This window comes from Scyliorhinus torazame, chromosome 16 (assembly GCF_047496885.1).
Source record: "Scyliorhinus torazame isolate Kashiwa2021f chromosome 16, sScyTor2.1, whole genome shotgun sequence".
In the NCBI taxonomy this organism is placed as follows: Eukaryota; Metazoa; Chordata; class Chondrichthyes; order Carcharhiniformes; family Scyliorhinidae; genus Scyliorhinus; species Scyliorhinus torazame.
Window position 1 is genome coordinate 153,630,189 of NC_092722.1, and position 20,960 is coordinate 153,651,148.

Below are 20,960 nucleotides of genomic sequence, written 5' to 3' on the forward strand. Positions count from 1 at the left end.
CAACGCTAGTCTGACACCGGGACGCGATTCTTCGGTGACCGGAGAATCGTCGCCAGCAGTGCGTGCGCGGTCAACATGGCGGCAGTCGGGGGCCGTTGAAAGAGGCCCCCACAGCGATTCTCCGCAGTCGACCGGCCCAGTTCGGCCGGCGTGGTTCCACCCGGCGGGAGCTCAGACCCGCGGCCGTCCTGGTGGAGGGGGGGGGGGGCCTCCACAACGACCAGGCCCGTGATCGGGGTCCACTGATCAGCGGGCGCGCGCGATCCGGGGGGGGGGACCTACCTACTTCCGTGCAAGCCCGCTGTGTGGCTCCGCCATGTTGCGCGGCTCATGCGCGGACCCGCGGCCAACCACCGCGTGCATGCGCAGACCCGAGCAGTGCAGGGCCGTGTAAGGCAGCTGGTGCAGCACAGAGCACTGAATCGCTGAGCCAAGAGGCCTGGTGAAACACTCCAGTCAACACTTAGCCGCGTTTTCAAAGAATCCCGGCCCTTGTGCTCTATCGCAGACGTTTTGAACTGCGGAACCTCTAGGGACTCCCAAGAGCACTGGGGAACGCGAAGCAGTCTCGTAATGTAGATGCCCCTTCCTTTTTGCCATAAAATAGTTGCAAATACAGAAATCAAGTATAAACAAGTTTTTCTCACCAAAGTTATGCACGTAACAATCTGGTAATTAAAAAGGTTTCTGATTAAAAATAAATAAGTTTTGCCATTTGCAATTTTTAATGGGAGAATGATGCTGGAAAGCTCATTCTAACATCCGACACACTCCCCTCCACTCTATATACACACACACTCGCATCTCTGTCTCACATTCTCACTCACCCTCATGTCCTCTCTCACATTCAGACACACCTCTCTCACTCACCCCTCCCTCACATTCACACACACTCACCCTCAAATCTTGGCACACACTCGCCCTCACATCTTGGCACACACCCTCAAATCTTGGCACACACTCGCCCTCACATCCTGACACACACAAACACATTCATCCACTTAACCTCCCACACAAAAACACACACTCGCCCCTCTCTGAGGCCTGAACCCCATCACAGATGGCACGGCAGCACAGTGGTTAGCACTGTTGCTTCACAGCGCCAGGGTCCCTGGTTCGATTTACGGCTTGGGTCACTGTCTGTGCGGAGTCTGCACGTTCTCCTCTTGTCTGCATGGGTTTCCTCGGGGATGCGCCTGTTTCCTCCCACAAGTCCTGAAAGACGTGCTTGTTAGGTCAATTGGACATTCTGAATTTTCCCTCTGTGTACCTAACAGGCGCCGGAATGTGGCGACTAGGGGCTTTTCACAGTAACTTCATTGCACTGTTAATGTAAGCCTACTTGTGACACTAATAAAGATTATTATCTGCTCCTTTCCCAAGGTCCTGCCACTGCCTGGTGGCCACATGGAGCCTCTCCTAGTCGCTGCTGCATCACTTCTGGCCGATTAGTCTCCTGCTGGCTCTTGCCTCGCTGTTGGCGGTGGGCTATTCTTCTGGCCCAGCAATAGTGAGATGGAATAAATCAAATGGGCCAATCAGAGCAAGGCCTCATCTTGCACTGGATGCTGATAAGCGGACTAGTCAGCCTATCAGCATCAAGTACTCCAAGAGGTCTTGCTCTGATTGACCCATTCGACCCGGCGTACACTGGTCACATGGCTGCTGCGAGCTTCATGGGCCCCTGGAGACACCTCATGGACACTTGGGGGTCTGCGGAACACCACTTAGAAACCTCAGCTGTATCCTAAACTTCTCTCACGGAGCAGACATTTTTGAATATTAAGTAGTACGTCAAAAAGCTTTGCTTTGCTTTCCTTTATAGTTGTGCCACTTAAAGGTCTGTCAGAAACTAAAGCATTTAAAAATTAAAAATAAAATAAAGCTGAGGATTAAGAAAATCAGATTTTAAATTGCAACCTAAAAGAAACATGAGAGAAGCAGATTTGTTGCTGACGTACAACAGGTTGTATTTTACTACATTGATTCGTCCTTTTGTGAACCTGAACTTGGGTTCAAACTGCCCTGTAGTAATCTGGTGAGTGCGGTGTCCACTTTCTGTGGAATTCACACAATTTATATTTTGTTGATACACCTGCAATAGAGGTTAGCTAATATTGGTTCTCTGCATGTTTTAGCTGCTAAATATAGCTAAGTTACAGACCATATCGAGAAATCTGCGTGGGTGAAGATGCTCAGCTTGCTGTGCGTGACTAATTCTTTATTTAGTGAATTGACATAGGGTAAAATGCTGAGCAAATTTTTATTGATAAGCTGTGAGCTCCCGGCACCCCTAATTATAAAGTCATCAAAATTACAACAGCTTATATTTCTATGGAGTCTTTAACCTAATAAAACAAATGAAGATGTTGGGTGAGCAAAGGCTTGGTCAAAGAGATAGTTTTTAAGGATTGTTGTGAAGGAGGAATGTCAGGTAGGGAGATGTAGGTCGGGAATTCTAGAGCTTGGGGCCATGTCAGCTCTCGATGGTGGAGAAATCAAAATCAATGCTAGAAATTGATGGAAGTTTGAGGGGCTGGAGGAGGTTTGAGATGGGGAGGAGTGAATGGGTTGGTGGGTAAGGTAAGTGTGTGGAGTGGGTCGGGGGATAGTCACGGTGGGGAGGTGGGGGGGTAGTTGGTGTCAGTGTGAGTGATTGGGTGTTCAGTTCTGTAATTACCCAGGAGTTATAGGATGTTTCTGTTTAACAATTCCTGGGTGTGGTAGTCTGTGTAGAGGTATTACGGTACCTGGTAATGCTGCAACACCATTGGTAGATATTGTATGTTTCCTATTGGTCAAGCTGTATGGTAGCTCCGCCCTGCAAGGCGGGGTATAAGAGCCCGTGTCGCCCCAGCAGCCGCCTTTCTGTACCTAAGCTGCTGGGGGAAACATCTAGCTTATTAAAGCCTTCAGTTGGACTACAACCTCGCTTTAGTGGTCATTGATCGTGCATCACTGGGTGTATATAAAAGTGGGTTCCACAGAACTATCTGAAGTCTCTGACTTTAGTTCACAGCCAGAGACATTCATGTAGGGCTCCTGTGAATTGCCCATTGGCATTTCAAACATCCTGGGCAACTCATCGAGATTAGCGTGTTGGCATTACTCCAGCTTGGATCATATATCTGGTCTCCAACCTGAGGGCGGATGATCTGGGCCAATGTTTGCAGCAATAGGGTAACCATCTTTTTTAAATACTGCAGTAGAATTGGGATTGCCGGGCTTTTACGCAAAGCTGTGATGCACTATCAATTACGACGAGACGAGAGTAGAATGTAATCGAGGCTTTATTACACAGAGATGTGTGGCCTCCGACAGCAGTTACGAAATGGCTGCTGTTTGGCGAGCACACACATTTATACTCTGCCTACTGGGTGGAGCCAGCAGGCAGGGATCTACCCCCGTATCTGTAGTACAGGGGCCTTACCGTAATACCCATATATACAATATAATACAACAGTGGTGACTACCACATTCACCCCCTGTTAAAAATGAGTCCAGCCCGGGGGGGGGGGGGGGGGGGACTATATACATACAGATTGGTTTTAGAATTACAGAGAAGGTTACAAATTTAGACGATTGGGCGCCTTGATCTGTCGTTCAGAACGCCGCAGTGCTGGTGGCGACTCAGGCGTCGGTTTGGTCTTCGGTGACTCCGGGAGCATGTCGAAATCCTCTTCATCCCCAGGTGGGAGCATGGGGAGGACGGATTGTCCCGCTGCGGTGGGGTGCGCCTGGGGGAGGGGAGGGTGGCGCCGGGGCAGTGTGTCTTGGCGGCCGTCGGGGTATGCTACGTAGGCGTACTGCGGGTTTGCGTGGAGTAGCTGTACCGTCTCAACCAACGGGTCCGCCTTGTGGAGCCGCACGTGCTTGCGGAGCTGCCAGCCACGTTGGGAGCGAAACCCCGGAGGTGGACTTCCTGGGGAAGGCAAAGAGACGTTCATGGGGGGTTTCATTAGTCGCGGTGCACAGGAGTGACCAAATGGAGTGAAGTCCATCAGGGAGGACCTCCTGCCAGCGGGAGGCTGGGAGATGTCTGGACCGTAGGGCCTGCTGGTCGGCCCTCCAGACCGTCCCATTCTCCCTCTCCACATGCCCGTTTCCCCTGGGGTTGTAGCTGATCGTCCTGCTCGAGGCAATGCCCCTGTTGAGCAGGTACTGGCGCAGCTCCTCCATCATAAATTAGAATCCCCGGTCGCAGTGGACGTAGGCGGGGAAACCGAACAGAGCAAAGGTGGTGTTGAGGGCTTTGATGACGGTGGCAGACGTCATATCGGGGCATGGGACGGCGAAAGGGAATCGGGAATACGCGTCGACCACATTAACAAAGTACGTGTTGCGGTCGGTGGAGGGAAGGGGCCCTTTGAAGTCCACGCTGAGGCGTTCAAAGGAGTGGGAGGCCTTCACCAGGTGCGCACGGTCTGGCTGGCAGAAGTGCGGTTTACACTCCGCGCAGACCTGGCAGTCTCTGGTTTTCATAGAATTTACAGTGCAGAAGGAGGCCATTCGGCCCATCGAGTCTGCACCATCTCTTGGAAAGAACACCCTACCCAAGGTCAACACCTCCACCCTATCCCCATAACCCAGTAACCCCACCCGACACTAAGGGCAATTTTGGACACTAAGGGCAATTTATCATGGCCAATCCACCTAACCTGCATATCTTTGGACTGTGGGAGGAAACCGGAGCACCCGGAGGAAACCCACGCACACACGGGGAGGATGTGCAGGCTCCGCACAGACAGTGACCCAAGCTGGAATCGAACCTGGGACCCTGGAGCTGTGAAGCAATTGTGCTATCCACAATGCTACCGTGCTGCTAGGGTGATAGCCCTGACTTCCTCGATGGAGTAGGGCAGATTGTGGGCCTTAATGAAGTGGTACAAGTGGGTGACTCCTGGGTGACAGAGATCGTCGTGCAGTGTCTGGAGTCGGTCCACTTGTGCGCTGGCACATGTACCTCGGGACAGGGCATCGGGGGGCTCGTTGAGCTTACCGGGGCGATACAAAATCTCGTAATTGTAGGTGGAGAGCTCGATCCTCCACCTCAAGATTTTAGCATTTTTGATCTTACCCCGCTGTGTGTTAAACATGAAGGCTACCGACCATTGGTCAGTTGGGAGAGTGAATCTCCTGCTGGCCAGGTAATGCCTCCAATGTCGCACAGCTTCAACGATCGCTTGGGCCTCCTTTTCGATGGAGGAGTGAAGAATTTTGGAGGCATGGAGAGTGCGGGAAAAGAATGCCACGGGACTGCCTGCCTGGTTGAGGGTGGCGGCCAGAGCGATGTCTGATGCATCGCTCTCGACTTGGAAGGGGAGCGTCTTGTCCACCGCATGCATCGCAGCCTTGGCGATGTCGGCCTTGATACAGTTGAAGGCCTGGTGAGCCTCAGCTGTCAGTGGGAAAGTGGTGGATTGAATGAGTGAGCGGGCCTTGTCCAGATAGTTTGGGACCCCCTGGGCATAGTACGAAAAGAACCCCAGGCATCGTTTGAGGGCCTTGGGGCAGTGGGGGAGGGGGAGTTCCATGAGGGGGCGCATGCGGTCGGGCCCTAGAACTCTGTTCTGAACCACATAGTCGAGGATGGCTAATCGGTTTGTGCTGAACACACACTTCTCCTTGTTGTAAGTTAGGTTGAGGAGTGTGGCGGTGTGGAGAAATTTGGAAAGGTTAGCGTCGTGGTCCTGCTGGTCGTGGCCGCAGATGGTGATGTTATCCAAGTACGGGAAAGTGGCCCGCAGCCCTTACCGGTCAACCATTCGGTCCCGTTCTCTTTGGAAGACCGAGACCCCTTTGGTGACGCCGAAGGGAGCCCTAAGGAAATGGTAACGGCGGCCATCTGCTTCAAACGCAGTGTATGAGCAGATGGGGAGCTGGTGGTAGGCAGATTTCAGGTCCACTGTCTAGAAGACCCGGTACTGTGCAATCTGATTGACCATATCAGATATGCATGGGAGGGGGTACGCATCGAGCTGCGTGTACCGATTGATGGACTGACTGTAGTCAACGACCATCCTGTGTTTCTCCCCGGTTTTCACCAATACCACTTGGGCTCTCCAGGGGCCGTTGCTGGCCTCGATGATACCTTCCCGCAGCAGCTGCTGACCTCAGACCTGATGAAGATCCTGTCATGGGCGCTGTACCATCTGCTCCTGGTGGTGATGGGTTTGCAATCCGGTGTGCGGTTTGCAAAAAGGGAAGGCGGGTCGACCTTAAGGGTTGCGAGGCCGCAAACAGTAAGGGGTGGTAGGGGCCCGCCAAATTTCAGGTTTAGGCTCTGGAGGTTGCACTGGAAGTCCAGGCTGAGTAGCAAGGCAGCGCAGACGTTGGGGAGGACGTAGAGCCGGAAGCCGCTGAACTCTACGCCCTGGACGGTGAGGGTGGCGATGCAGTACCCCCGGATCGCCACGGAGTGGGATTCGGAGGCCAGGGAGATTCTTTGGTTAGCAGGGTGTACCGCGAGGGAGCAGCGTCTTACCATATCGGGGTGGATGAAGCTGTCCGTGCTCCTGGAGTCCAGAAGGCAGGATATATCGTGCCTGTCGGCCTTCACCTTTGTCGAAGCGGTCGCGAAGTTGTGCGGTCGAGACTGGTCGATCGTGACCAAGGCTCGGCTCGGCTGGTCGTCAGCGGTTGCATGCGATGAGCGGCCTGATGAGGTGCCCGACGGGCAGGGGTCCTGAGGCGGGTAAGATGGCGGCGCCCATGGGCCACACGAGTCCTGGAGCAGGCAAGAAGGCGGCGCCCATTGGTTCTGAGGCAAGCAAGATGGCAGCGCCCACAGGCCGCACGTGTTGTGAGTGGAGCAAGATGGCGGCGCCCACGGGCCGCACGTGGGGGGTGCCGGGACAATAGCGGCAATTGAGCAGGCCTGGCACACTGCAGCAAAATGTCCCTTCTTGCCACAGGCCTTGCAGAGCACGCTCTGCGCCGGGCAGCGCTGCCGGGGGTGTTTTGTCTGTCCGCAGAAGTAGCACTTAAGTCCCCCGGGGTTGGTTGGCTGCCGCGCAGTGCAGGCGTGGGGTTGGCTGAGGGCGGTTGCTGGCGGGGTCCACGATGCACAGGGGGGTGGGCCGTGCAGTCGGGAGATTAAACCTGTACGTTGCACGAGGCAACCGTGAACGAGAGCACTAGTTTCTTGGCGCCGTGACAAGCGTGGCCCCTTCTAAGAGTCGCTGGCGATGTAGTCAGACCCGATGCCAATAACGAACGCATCTCTCATTAGCAGGTTCAAATGTTCAGTGGCCAAAACGGCCTGGCAGTCACAGTCTCTCACCAGGGTGAGCAGGGCACGCCAGAAATCTTCCACAGACTCACTGGGAAGTTGGTGCTGCGTGCACAGGAGGTGCCTGGCGTAGATCTTGTTGGTCTGCTGAGCGTAATTCTCCTTCAGTAGCGCCATGGCCTTTGCGTAGGTAGGCGCGTCCTGGACGAACGGAAAAACGTTGGAGCTCAGCCGCGTGTACAGAATCTGGAGCTTCTGTGCTTCATGTATGTTTCAAAGCAACCTAGCCAATGTTGGAAGTCCTTTTTGGCGTTACCTGCTTGAGGATGCAGCTGCAGGCGATCCGGCTTGATGAAGAGATCCATCTTTGTAAAATCTGTGTAATAAATTGATGCACTATCAATTACGACGAGACGAGAGTAGAATGTAATCGAGGCTTTATTACACAGAGATGTGTGGCCTCCTACAGCAGCTGACGAAATGGCTGCCGTTTGGAGAGCCCACACATTCATACTCCATCTACTGGGCGGAGCCAGCAGGCAGGGATCTATCCCCGTACCTGTAGTACAGGGGCCTTACCGTAATACTCATATATACAATATAATACAACAGTGGTGACTACCACAAGCTGATTATTTCAATTGCATTTATCTATTTTTCTCTTGTGATCAGTACACTTTTGCCATCTATGTTCCCTGGCCAAGTGAACTGCAGGGTGCCTTTCTCTTAAGGTGTCTCGTTTGAGATGTTTTTTCTTAGGATTTTTGAATGAATTGATAGAGAAAACCTTTCCACTGATGGGGAAAGTCTAAAATACGAGGCCATAACCTTCAAATCTGAACCAGGAAGTTTGGAAATGCACACCTGCCAATGCGGGTAAATGTACCTGGGTTACAGGTCATCCAAGGTCACGTTGAAGGTTGAAACAGGCTCGAGGAGCTAAATGGCCTACTCCTGTTCCAGAGTTCAATCCATGCCATTCAAGAGCCGATGGATATGGAAAAACAAATCGCCTCTTGTTGGTCCTGTCTCCTGGAAGCATTGTTGAGTTGGTCAATCACTTAAGAAGGAGCTTTGAAAGCAAGGATGCATCATAGAACATTGGGTTTTTAGTAGCTAACTCTGCATGACCGTTTCTAAATTTCTAATCGATGTCAAGGCAAGAGAAGACATCCTAGTGCCCCTCTTCCCCTCACAAAGAAAACAACAAGCAATACCAAGTTTGGAGAATAACCTTTTCATCACCCGTTTCTATGGTTGCTTCCTCGAGTGTGTTGCCAAAGAAAGATTATTAGAAGAGGTAACTAAAATATTGGCCTAAACAAGTGGGTTTTACCACAGGGCTTAATATCAAGTAAGTGATATAGGCCAGAGGTTTTATGGAGGAAGTTCCTGATTATGTAGCTACCAATGGTAGGGCAAAGTGAGGTGTGAGGGAAGAGATTTCCCCATCCACAAAGTTCAAGTCAGGAGTGTGATGGGATACTCCCCACTTGCCTGGATGGATGAGTGCAGCTCTAACAACGCTCCAGAAGCTCGACACCATCCAGGACAAATTAGCCCGCTTGATGGCACCCCATCCACAAATGTTCACTCTCCCCACCACCGACGAACGGTAGCAGCAGTATGTACCATCTACAAGATGCCCTGCAGGAACTTACTGAGAATCCTTAGGCAGCTCCTTTCAAACACACTACCACTACCATCTCGAAGGATAGGGGCAACAGATGCATGGGAGCACTACCAACACCAGGATGTTCCCCTCCAGGCCACTCACCATCTTGATTTGGGAATATATCACTGTTCCTTCACTGTCGCTGAGTCAAAGTCCTGGTACTCTCTGCCTAGCACAGTGGGTGTATCTACACCATAGGGACAGCAGCGGTTCAAGAAGGCAGCTCACCTTGAGGACAATTAGGGATGGGCAATAAATGCTGGCTTAGGCAATGAAGCCTATATTCTATAAATGAAATTTTAAAAAACGCAAGAGGCTGGAGCCAGAGAAACAAACTTGAAAATTGTAATGCTAAAAGTTGTAGAGATGGGGAGGGTGTATCACCATGACTAGATACAGGCACAAAGCTGAGAATTTTCCATTTTGAAGCAATGGGATAGAGGGTCCAAGGTAGATCATCAAGGGGTGATGGGCAAACCAAACTTGGCGAGTGATATGATCTGGGCAGCAAAGTTTTGGATGAACTGAAATTTGAGGATGAGAGGCTGTCGTGAGAGAATTGAAGAAATCAAATCTGGTAGTGACAAATACGTAGAAAAAGGTTTTAAGGGCAGATTGGCTGAGGTGAAGATAATGCAGACAATGGTGGAAGGAGCCAGTTTTTGTGATGGAGAGGATGTGGGATTAGAAGTTCAGATCGGGGTCAAATTGGATGGTGATGTTGCGAATAGTCGAGTTCCATCTGACCGTGGCTGTAGAGCTTGATGGAGTTGGTAGCAAGGATAAAGATGATCTCTTCAGTTTTCGAAATGCTTAGCTAGAGAAAATTGCAGTTCATCCAAAACTGACTGTCAGAGAAGCAATCTGATAGCACAGTGATAGTGGAGGGATTAAGAAAGGTACTGGCAAGATAGAGCTGCCTGTCATCATCTTCTTACATATAGATGGTGATTGCATTTCTGTGGATGATGCCACTAAGGGGCAGAAGTATAGTTGAGGAAGTGAAGAATGCTGAGGATGGAACCTTGGGGACTCGGGAGGTGACAGTGTAGGAATGACATTTCTGAAGATGGTCTGGCTGCATCCGGGTAGGTCAGAGTGGAACCAGTGAAGGGCAGTCCCACCACGCTGGACAACAAAAGAGAGCATTTGGAGGAAGATGGCGTGGTCAACTATACCAAAGGCTGTTTAGATTTCCACGAGCCTCAATGGAGGCTCAATGGAAGTGATTGGTCTACATTCCGCCACCTCATTGAGACAGCATCCCTTCTGTCAGTTGTATAAATTAAGGTGTCTACAGGTGGGATGGGGATAATCAATAGAGTGTAAAGGAGCACTCATTGACACTGCTGGTGGGTTGTTGTTGAGTTCGTAGCTATACCGTGGGCAGCACGGTAGCATTGTGGATAGCACAATTGCTTCACAGCTCCAGGGTCCCTGGTTCGATTCCTGCTTGGGTCACTGTCTGTGTGGAGTCTGCACATCCTCCCCGTGTGTGCGTGGGTTTCCTCCGGGTGCTCCGGTTTCCTCCCACAGTCTAAAGATGTGCAGGTTAGGTGGATTGGCCATGCTAAATTGCCCTCAGAGTCCAAAATTGCCCTTAGTGTTGGGTGGGGTTACTGGGTTATGGGGATAGGGTGCAGGTGTGGGCTTGGGTAGGGTGCTCTTTCCAAGAGCCGGTGCAGACTCGATGGGCCGAAAGGCCTCCTTCTGCACTGTAAATTCTATGATCTATACATTAGTAATGTCACACTTTGTGAATAAATTTTAAAACTGAGTAGAGATTGAAGAGTCTCTGGTCTTTTTCGCCAACTGGCTGTAAGACGTTTTAAACTTTTTTATGCCTATGCTTCAAACTTTTTGCCCTTTCTAAATTGGTTACGCTAATATATTTTCATAGTCAGGCCTCCCTCTCAGGCCAAAAAGTATCACAACTTGGCAAGTACCGAAGATGTGAAAATATCATCAATCCCCCAGAATCCTGCAGCTTATGAAAATATCATCAATCCCCCAGAATCCTGTAGCTTTGAAAAGAGCAAAGTAATAAATGGCTTTTTTCTGTCCGTCAGTGTGGGATGCACAAACAACCTGTTTATTTTCAACATGATGAAAGGAAAAATGTAACAGACTAAACATCGAGTGAATTAATGATGACAATTATATTGACAGTTTACTTACATTGGGAAATAAACACTGCAGAATAGAAGTCACTTTGCATCAGTGGGAATTGACTGCCCAATTTCCCAATGTTTGTCCTGCACTTTGCATAACCAGTCAGGTTTTCACAAGTTGATCAGCCTCACTCTAGCCTGAATATTGTTACTGGCTACGACCGGAGTAAGATTAATATGTTAATGAATTCATCCTGTTCTCACATATTTGTGGCACATTGCAATGCCAGGGTTCTAAATCAGTCTAAATTGTTATGTGATTACAAATGGTCAAACCAAGCCAATCAGAACCCAGCTCGCTAACAATCAGTTCCACGGCAGTTTAAAGTTGTGCTCCATCCTTTTGTGGGATGCGGCGATGTGAGCTTTCAGTGGGAGGTCTAATCGTTGATACCTAGTATTAGAATTAACTTGGGGTAAATCTCTTTGTTTAAGTTCCCTGTACTGGAGAAATGAAGAGCTGGATGTTATTTTTTTAGTCTGTTTTCAGCTCTGGCGAGAGCAGCACATAGTGTGTGAAAGTGTGGCTGAAGTGAAAGTAGCAGCTATTTCTGAGATTCATTCGCAGAGTTTATGTCTTCGACTGTGGTGTAGTCAATGGTGAGGTATTGGGCAGAATTTTACAGAAGATTGTTCATTTGTGGTGGGTTTTGAAGGGAGTTTTCCGCCGGTGAGTTCCCCACCGCTATCGAATTACACTTTTGGCTCCTGGAGAGTTTCTCTCCTGTTTAGCCCACACTTCAAATTTATTTCAGCACTGGAGAGCTGAACTCCGAGATTGGACGCCATTTTGAAAGGGTGCTCCGATCTCTAAGTGAGCTTGTGAGTCCCCGACAACCCCCCCATCCATGGGCAATGTTGCTCCCCACACATGGACATTACCCCACAATCCCGCAAGTGAGGACACCTGGGGGACCCCATCTTCAGGACACCCCCTGCACCCACCCCCCCCCCCCATCCGTCAATCCATCTCCTCCCCCTAACCTCCCCGAAGCCCCTACTTCCCTGGTAAGCTTGCCTAAGTGGGTTTGAAACCTACTTAGGATTGCGGCCTCTGGTCATGCCCCCTCTGGGCAGGATTCTGATATTGACGCCTCGTGGGAGGTCTCTCTCAGGATCTACCAGTAGCGTTGCGCTCTCGCCCGTGTGCAATGTGGCAGGTAGATCGCGCCCATTGCCTTGAATATTTAAAATGTATTTTTATAATCGAGGCGACGGATTGGTGAGTCGATTAGACTGTGAAATGTGAGATTGAATTTACAGAAAAGAACATCCCAGCACTAAGTCCAGGCTGAACTTGGTGGGGTTGTTGTCAGCATAAGGAGTTTCTGACCCTGGCTTCTCTGTACCCCTGAAAACCATCCCTATTTTGTGGTTCCAGCCCTTCATGTGTCTTTCCATTGAAATTAGGTTTGGTGTATACCAGAAAGGCGAGAGGTTTGCGGACCCATCTATTGTGTGTGGTTCACTGTCGTGCCCGCCGTGTAGAATAGCTCATTGATATTGTTCAGAGCTGTAAATAAAGAATGTCTGCCTTTGAAAGGTACTATTATTGATGTGTCGGTGGTAAAACCTTGCACTGACACCAAGAGAAAGGTAGGGACGTGGTATCTTATAACAAAAACTATTTGTGCAAGTCTCACAGGCAGGCAGCTACAAAATTAATTTAAATCCTGTGTGTGTTTTATATTTTAATTTTTAACCTACAAACAGATCATGACTGCTTTCCAACAATTAGCATGGTCCTACGCTCATGTTTAGAATATTATTGATGCTCACAAGTGTTGTGGGAGTGCTTGGTGACAAGTCAAGGCATCATTTCATTACTCTCAAAAGTTGAAATGAAATTTTATTGCAGAAATATTCTGTCGTCCTGGCAGGCAGTCCTCTTATACTCTATGTCCTCGGCCAATGTTTCTCAAACTGTTTTTCCCGGGACCCACTTTTATCAACTGGCCGACCTGCGTGACCCGCGCTGGCCGACCTGCATGACCCGCGCTGGCCGACATGCGTGACCCGTGATGGCCGACCTTCGAGACCCGCGCTGGCCGACCTTCGAGACCCGCGCTGGCCGACCTCAGTGACCCGCGCTGGCCGACCTCCGTGACCCGCGCTGGCCGACCTCCGTGACCCGCGCTGGCCGACCTCCGTGACCCGCGCTGGCCGACCTCCGTGACCCGCGCTGGCCGACCTCCGTGACCCGCGCTGGCCGACCTCCGTGACCCGCGCTGGCCGACCTCCGTGACCCGCGCTGACCGACCTCCGTGACCCGCGCTGGCCGACCTCCGTGACCCGCGCTGGCCGACCTCCGTGACCCGCGCTGGCCGACCTCCGTGACCCGCGCTGGCCGACCTCCGTGACCCGCGCTGGCCGACCTCCGTGACCCGCGCTGGCCGACCTCCGTGACCCGCGCTGGCCGACCTCCGTGACCCGTGCTGGCCGACCTCCGTGACCCACGCTGGCCAACCTTTTTTTTTGTGCTATTTTACTTTTGTTTGGAGCTAAATAAATGGTGCTGGAAATAGAGGATGATATCATGGTAAAGCTGGGAGTTCACTGAACTCCTCTCTGAATTCTGAAAGAATTGCCTTTTCATCTGCATGTTTTGTGATTTCTCTCTAGAATCTCAGGAATTTTCACAGCCCCAGCTCTGTGGGAGCCCCTGGGAACGAGTGCTGCCAACGGAAACAGACCATTTCGCTAAACCCGAACAAGGTAAAGACATGGGCGCCACACCTTTATGTTCCGAGCCCCCCACCAGGAACAACACCCACCTGTAAACCAGAACCACAGCACCATGGCGACTCGGAAAAGCCCTCCACCAGCAAGGGGGAAAGCAGCGGGGAGGAAACAACAGTGTTTGGAATTGTGAAGAAAAGCTGGCCAGGTGACGAGAATGATAAGGACTCGTGGAGGAGGGGGGAAGCTGGACAAGACATATTTCAGCTAGATGGTGAACTGGACATTGAGGAAATAGAAAACAACTAGGCAGGCTATCGGGTTCTAGGATGCATGAGCAGAAGAGATCTATAAAATTCTGCACAATTTGCTGCAAAATGTTTTGTGTTTTTAAACCGTGCTCCAAAGGCATGTTTAAGTCAAACAACTTCACATCTTAACATGTCTATACCTGAATATTCAATTTGCCAAATGACAGTCAGGCAGCCATAGTGAGATTGGAGGGAATTAGTTTTTAACCTACTCATTGTACTGCGAATATAATTGGCCACGGCATTGAGTTTAAAGCTATGCTTTAGAAAACGTGGCCCCTCTTTACATGTTGTTCCATAAGCTTGATCATAGTAGTTTTGTGTATATAATATTAGGGGCTGGTTTAGCACACTGGGCTAAATCGCTGGCTTTTAAAGCAGACCAAGGCAGGCTAGCAGCACGGTTCGATTCCCGTACCAGCCTCCCCGAACAGGTGCTGGAATATGGCTTTTCACAGTAACTTCATTTGAAGCCTACTTGTGACAATAAGCGCGTTTCATTTTCATATATGCTGTCTCAATGCCGTATGAATGATATTTGTCATTCTGATCCAGTAATTGACACTTCCTCACACCTTCACCCCCCCCACCAAAAAAACAAAACGCTATCAAATCTATCAACAGAAATTCTAACTTTCCAACCTCAAACTGTGATCTCATGGATTGGAGCCACAAAGGCAATCTGTCACATGCTGCGTGCTTGCATTTTTTTTTTGTTTGATTTTTTGTTTTCTTATACCTACCATTCATTTTTTAAAAACTGCCTTGATGTTTAATTTGCTTCTTTTCTTCTGCAATGAAACCTTTGGTATTGTCTCACCAAGGCTACTGAAACGGAGCCCCTCTGCTTTTGACTGCTGTCGATGTTTGCCAGCATCTTTGTGCTGCTGGTGTCTGAACTACAGATATTCTCCTCCCGTTTTTCAATGAGTGAAGAGAGAGACATGAACAAAACATGTGTTTTCCTGTGCTTGCAATAGAACTCGGTGGATAACCCTTTCAGAGAATTAACACACATGCAAATGAGGCGAGTGACTACCTACCATGCTCTACAATTCTATGAGGAATGTATGCTCACTGGTGTCTTTACAATGCCAATTGCTGGGCTCTTGGCCAACTGATATTAACAGCCTGACGTGGGAAATGTTCACAGATATGAAAGTCAGGGAGAGACAAATTGCATATTAATATAATCAGTGTGAGTCAAAAAATAAGAATTCTGTTTTGGAACCAGAAATGGAGCGGAAGTTCATGAACTTCAGGTAAAACATGCAGAGACATATACAGGTTGAAAATCTAATTGTAAAGGAAACTATCCAGGAATCCTGCCAAAATCAGGAGAATTGGCATCTCTGGCTTTGGACACCACCAGATTTCCAATTATCAGTGTGTGTGTATGTCTACTGTAGACTCAGGGTGTCCATAAATGGACTTGTAATATGAACATTAAAAATAAACATGACATTTTTTAATTTATATTAAAATTGTTCAATACAGGACAAACTTGTTTTCTACTGCAAGGATTATTTTCTTCTACTTGTGTGAAACCAATTATCTACAACCTCAATCTTTGAAATAAGCTTCAACAGGAATTAGTTACATGGGATGTTTAACCATTAAAACCAGTGCTGCTGGTTTCTGGTGGAACTGAGGACGGTTATTATACGTGATCTGGGAATGAGACAGTGTATATGGAAAGGTTGCATTTTAAAGTGTGACTTTGTTCAGGTATTACAACTTCTGGAGTATCGGGAATTCCATGAAAAAAGGCAACGAAGTCTGTGAAAGTATTGAATATTTTCAACCTTTATTTGTTCCAAATATAGACCAAGCAATATTTATGCCTATACAGTACTACCTGCATGTGCTAGGGAAACTGATGGTAGCACAATGCGTTTTAAATGTCAAAGGCCTCACAACTTATGGAATGCTGTCAAAGTATGGGATGACTCCAGAGTTAAGCCACACAAGTTAGTGGCTAAATGTAGTTTTTCTATCCATTACTTGCAGCAATAACACAGCACTGTATAACCTGTTTGCCTTACTGTACTTCAAAGCTTACGCAGTAAATGCCACAGTTATATGTGGCTAGTGTGGACATTTCAACTTGATACTTAAGGAAAGTTATGCTAATAAATCTGGGTGTATACTCTGTATGAAAGACAGCTTATATGTGGTGAAAACATGGGCGACAGTTGCTGAAATGAATTGGAGAGCACTATGTACTTCAGAATATTTGTAACGCGGTTCCTAGCTCGAAGCAAGGAAGTCTTTGAAGATCGAATGCCTGTTCTGAATCAGAAAACCTGATTCCAATGAAGAAACTGTCTTCAGCAAAACTGTATCACTTCCTGGTGTCTTACATGGGCTGTTCTCAATTTTCAATAAAAACGGAAGCAAAAAGTTTATTTTTGCATTATTGTACTGTTATTGTAGTCTGATCTCTATTTGTGGCATTACCCATTCTTCCTCCCCACCCCCACAACTAGGAGGAAGGAGGTAGAATCCAGGCCCCTCCGTTGTGATCTTTAACAAGATCACGATCAATTAGGCTACTTGGGTCTTCCAGTCTGTGACTGGCCACACCCAGTTAGTCACATGTCATTTTCCATCACATCGCATCTGTAATAAGTGCTCTATTGATGCCCAATACTTGAACAAACTCAATTTCACAACCAATATCGCACCGTGAGAAAACTCATAGATATACAGTGAAAATATTTACTTTTGATTCTTTTCAAGGAAACTGAATAACTGTGGTTTTAGTTTCAAAAATTGAGGATCAAATTATGGCTTAGCGGCTAATATAACAAAAATACACATTCTGATCATTTGCCCAGAAGTGAAATCAGACTGTACTCTGCTCACATCTAACATCTTTGTTCTATAATTCACTTGATTACATTTTTCAGCAACAATAACATTCTGATAGCACAAGTGAATTCCTGTAGCGTTCTTCCGAGCTACTTCCTCCAATAACTCTTGTCTCTCAAACACTGACCTCATACCCATCCCTCCCACTACTTTAATTCCATCATTGGAGTCCATGCCTTCAGCCATTGAGGCACTAAGTTAAGGGAATTCTAATCCCTAAACCTCTCTGTCTCTTCTCGCTATCCTCTTCTGCTTTTTTTTTGATCTCCTCTTGCTTGCCTTTCTCTGCCCATTTGGGTCATGGGGAATGGAGCAGGTTTGGCTAAGGCTATAACTGGGACATGTGGGCCCATAAGATCTATCAGAAATAAAGGAATTAGGACAGGGATGCACACCAGTGACACTAGAGCAAGATGGAAGTGCAAATGAGGCCTGGCAGGTTTAGATCACAAATGAGCCGAGTTTAAACTTGGCAGGCAGGCATTACAGATGCAACAAGCATGACAGAAACCGCATGTTTGATTGTAATAGATGCGACAGCAAGGTGCTATGGGGTGTAAGTCGTCATATATAGGAAGTAAGCATATACAAGAGACTTTGTACATGTAGATTATGTACCAGCCCTTAAACGACCAGTCTCTCTCTGGTTACATAGAAATAGCTCATGGGTATTCAAAGATTACTGTAGGCATGAAAGAAATAATCCGAGCTTTTGTTCCTAACGCAAGAACATTTGCTACCAAAGAATTCCTACAGTGCAGAAGAAGGCCGTTCAGCCCTGACCTTCCAAAACAGCACTCTACCTAGGCTCACTCAACCGCCCTATCCCCGTAACCCTACCTAACCTGTACATCTTTGGACACTAAGGGGCAATTTTAGCATAGCCAACCCACCTATCTGCACATCTTTAGTCTAAGGGAGGAAACCGAAGCCAACACGGGGAGAACATGCAAACTCCACACAGTCACCAAGGCTGGAATCGAACCCGGGTCCTTGGTGCTGTAAGGCAACAGGGTTAACCATTGTGCCACCCCCATATTTGATGTTTAACTGGCACTTTCATTTTGGTGTCTAGATCATAGTTCTGAAGGTATAAGTATTTTAAATTGACATCCTTGGAGGAACGAAAATATTCATAAATATTTTAGAAATATGTTTCAACAGTAAATTTAAGCATGCAAATACATGCTAATTTCATGCAATGTGAACTACATTTTATATCATCCATAAAGATAAGTTATTTTTGTCTTTTTCTTCAGGCCCTCACATATATTATTTTTCAACTATACAGCAAGCAGATGATTTGATCCCAGGTATTTCTTAATGCCGCTTTGTTAGGATGGAATATGCATATAGATTTCTGGATCCTGACCCTGTACAGGTCCGCACTCCGTTCTCTGATGCCAACTGTCAGGCAGCCAATAAAGGAGGGTGGGCAGATTCCTGAGGCGTGATTGAAGTGCAGTCCATGGATATGTAACTTTGAAGAGGTGGACACTGCTACAGCAGGTCGGAGACTGTGTGGGTGGACGCCTCAACGTGGAAGCGCTCTTGGAAACATGATTGAAATCCTGAGAACAAAAAGGCCTGAAGTGTGTACGGCTTTCCCAGTGAGGGACTGTGAGAACAGCCTTTCAACCGTATGACCTCATCATTGTGGCATGAAGCTTCACACTACCCCCCTCTTCACAACCATGCCCCAGCTAACCCCTCCCCCTCCAATTGCTTGGCTCCACTGGACTCTGCTCTCAGTGGAAGTCCACTCTAATGCCAGGAAGATCCCAGTGGAGTCCACACGTCTTAATTGGCACTTAATTGGCCTAAATGGCTACCCACTGCCAGGTGGGTAGTCCCTACCACTGTTCACCCAACTCTGGGAAAGTTCACCTCAGACCACTGACCAAACACCTCTTGAGTTTGCTCCCTGTCCCACCTCCATTGACTAAGAAAGATTCTGCCTAATGTCATGGAGTTGACTTGCCTCCAGTTTTCTCTCCCTACCTCACTCCGGTAAAGTGTCCTTCCTCTGCTTAAAGGTTATCATGAGCAGCTTAGCTGAATTTGGAAACCTGCGCATGTTACTGACCCAATTAATCACATTTTGTTTTGATATTTTCTATTTTCTTTGCGATTCTATTTACTTTGGTGTAGTATCACTTTCAGGGGCTGCCTTTTAATGTATCCCTCAATTTGTTGATTTAGTTTATTTGGTTAACCCAAAAGAAGCACATTAGGCTTCCATGTTTGTTTCATATCATCAGAATAAAGGAGAAACAGGGATTTCCGTTGTCTGGAGAAGAGTGGCAGAGAGATTGTGAAATGTTAGCAATCATATTATACATAGTTCTACATTACAATAGGTATTTAAATATTCACTGTTTGAGTACTGCAGCATTTTGTTTTGTGTCAAAAATATTGACTGGGGCCCAGCTCTGAAATTATAAGGATCATTCTTAGGCAAAGAAGGTATTAAGATTTGAACTTATGGCTGAAAGAGTGACACATCAAGATTTAAAACTTTTACTGTAACAAGTGACTAAGAAAGCTTTTAACCAAACAATATTTTATTTAATGGGTAAAACGAAAATAAGAAATTCACCACTTAACTTTTGGCACAACCCAAAATCTCCTGTTATGCTTATACGTTTTGGTATCCCTTATATGTGTCATCACCAGATGTAACTCCGTGCCTCCATCTTCTTCTTTGTCTGCTCTGGGTGGACGCTATGTAGCTCTTAAAGAAGGGGCCTCCTGGCCTGAGATGGGACGATGGCCCATGATCCCCACAGAATCATGCCGTCTTCACATGTCAACTCATCCTGATGAGTGAAGTAAGGCCTCAGCTGTTCGGGCTTCTTGTAATGCCAGCCAGACTGTATAACTCATTTAACCTTTGAAAGGATAGAATCTCTTTGGGTCTAGTTGCAGGTGTGCCCGTGGACACTGGCAGAATGTATAGGAAGTTTAAAGCTAGAATAATCTCCTGGGTTATTACAGGTGGTGGCGGACTGCTCTAGGGTATGGGCAGGGGACTTAATGCATCTGCATTAGTAATTTGCATCCCAGACTGGTGCTGAAAAGCATACTTGTAGGCCTCCAACAACATGGGCCAAAGCTTCACCCTCGTTGACTTTATGGGCGGTATAGACTTATCTTCCCTTAATAGGCCCAATAATGGCTTGTGATCAATCACATGTTGAACCATTGACCGTACACAGACTAGTGGAATTTCTTCCCACCAAATATAACCGCTAAACCCTCCGCCTCAATTTGGGCATAGTTTCATCCTGCTTCATGAAGGGACCGTGGCAAAAGTGGTAGGGCGTTCTGAAACATCTCCCATTATTTGGCATAAAAGTGCCCCTATACCATTAGGGTTCATGCCACATGTCAGCACGATTTCTTTCCCAAGTTCAAAATGCACCAAGAGGTTTGATGACCGTAATGCTTGTTTCTCGATTGAGAAGAGAAGACTTGGAGCTCCCTCCATTGCCATCACTGATTCTTTCTTAACCTGGTGTAACGGTGCCAATGTTATGGCTAAATTTGACATATTCTCTCCCGGATGGGGTCATTATCATTATCACGTTTAGCAGTTACCTTATGTTTGCTGTCTATCCTTCACAAAATCCATCTAGTTTTCTGCGACCATCTCTAGTATTCAGTTCTCCAGTCGCTTAGCCGGGATTTTTCTGAGTATTTCCACATCCACATTGAGCAGTATGGGCCTGTGTGGTCCGCATTCGGTTGGGTCTTTGCCTTTCTTGGGTATCAACAATATCACCTGTTGCTTGTGTTAGCGTTGGAGGCAAGGTGCCCTCACTAGCGAGTCTGCAAACATCTTCCATAAATAAGAGCCAGCGCTGTCACGGATTCTTTTTGTAGAGGTCCGCCGGGATTGTTTGGGTTCCAGCACTTTCCCTGCCTGGATGGAGCTGATGGTCTCCATGACCTCTCCCAGTTCTAGTGGTGCTTACAGCCTCTCCTCCTATCATTCCCAATGACTGGCATGTCCAGTC

General features: G+C 47.9%; 1 protein-coding gene across 7 annotated transcripts in view; it reads left to right on the top strand.

The window, feature by feature from the left end:
- fam53b (family with sequence similarity 53 member B) overlaps window positions 1-16,497 on the top strand; it is a 159,642-nt gene extending 143,145 nt beyond the window's left edge. For all 7 annotated transcript variants that reach the window (XM_072479256.1, XM_072479260.1, XM_072479261.1 and 4 more), the window contains one exon: window positions 13,700-16,497. In XM_072479256.1, the coding sequence (XP_072335357.1) occupies window positions 13,700-14,065 (366 nt within the window). In that variant the 3' untranslated portion in view covers window positions 14,066-16,497. The remainder of the gene's footprint in view (window positions 1-13,699) is intronic.
- The last annotated feature ends 4,463 nt before the right edge of the window (window positions 16,498-20,960 follow it).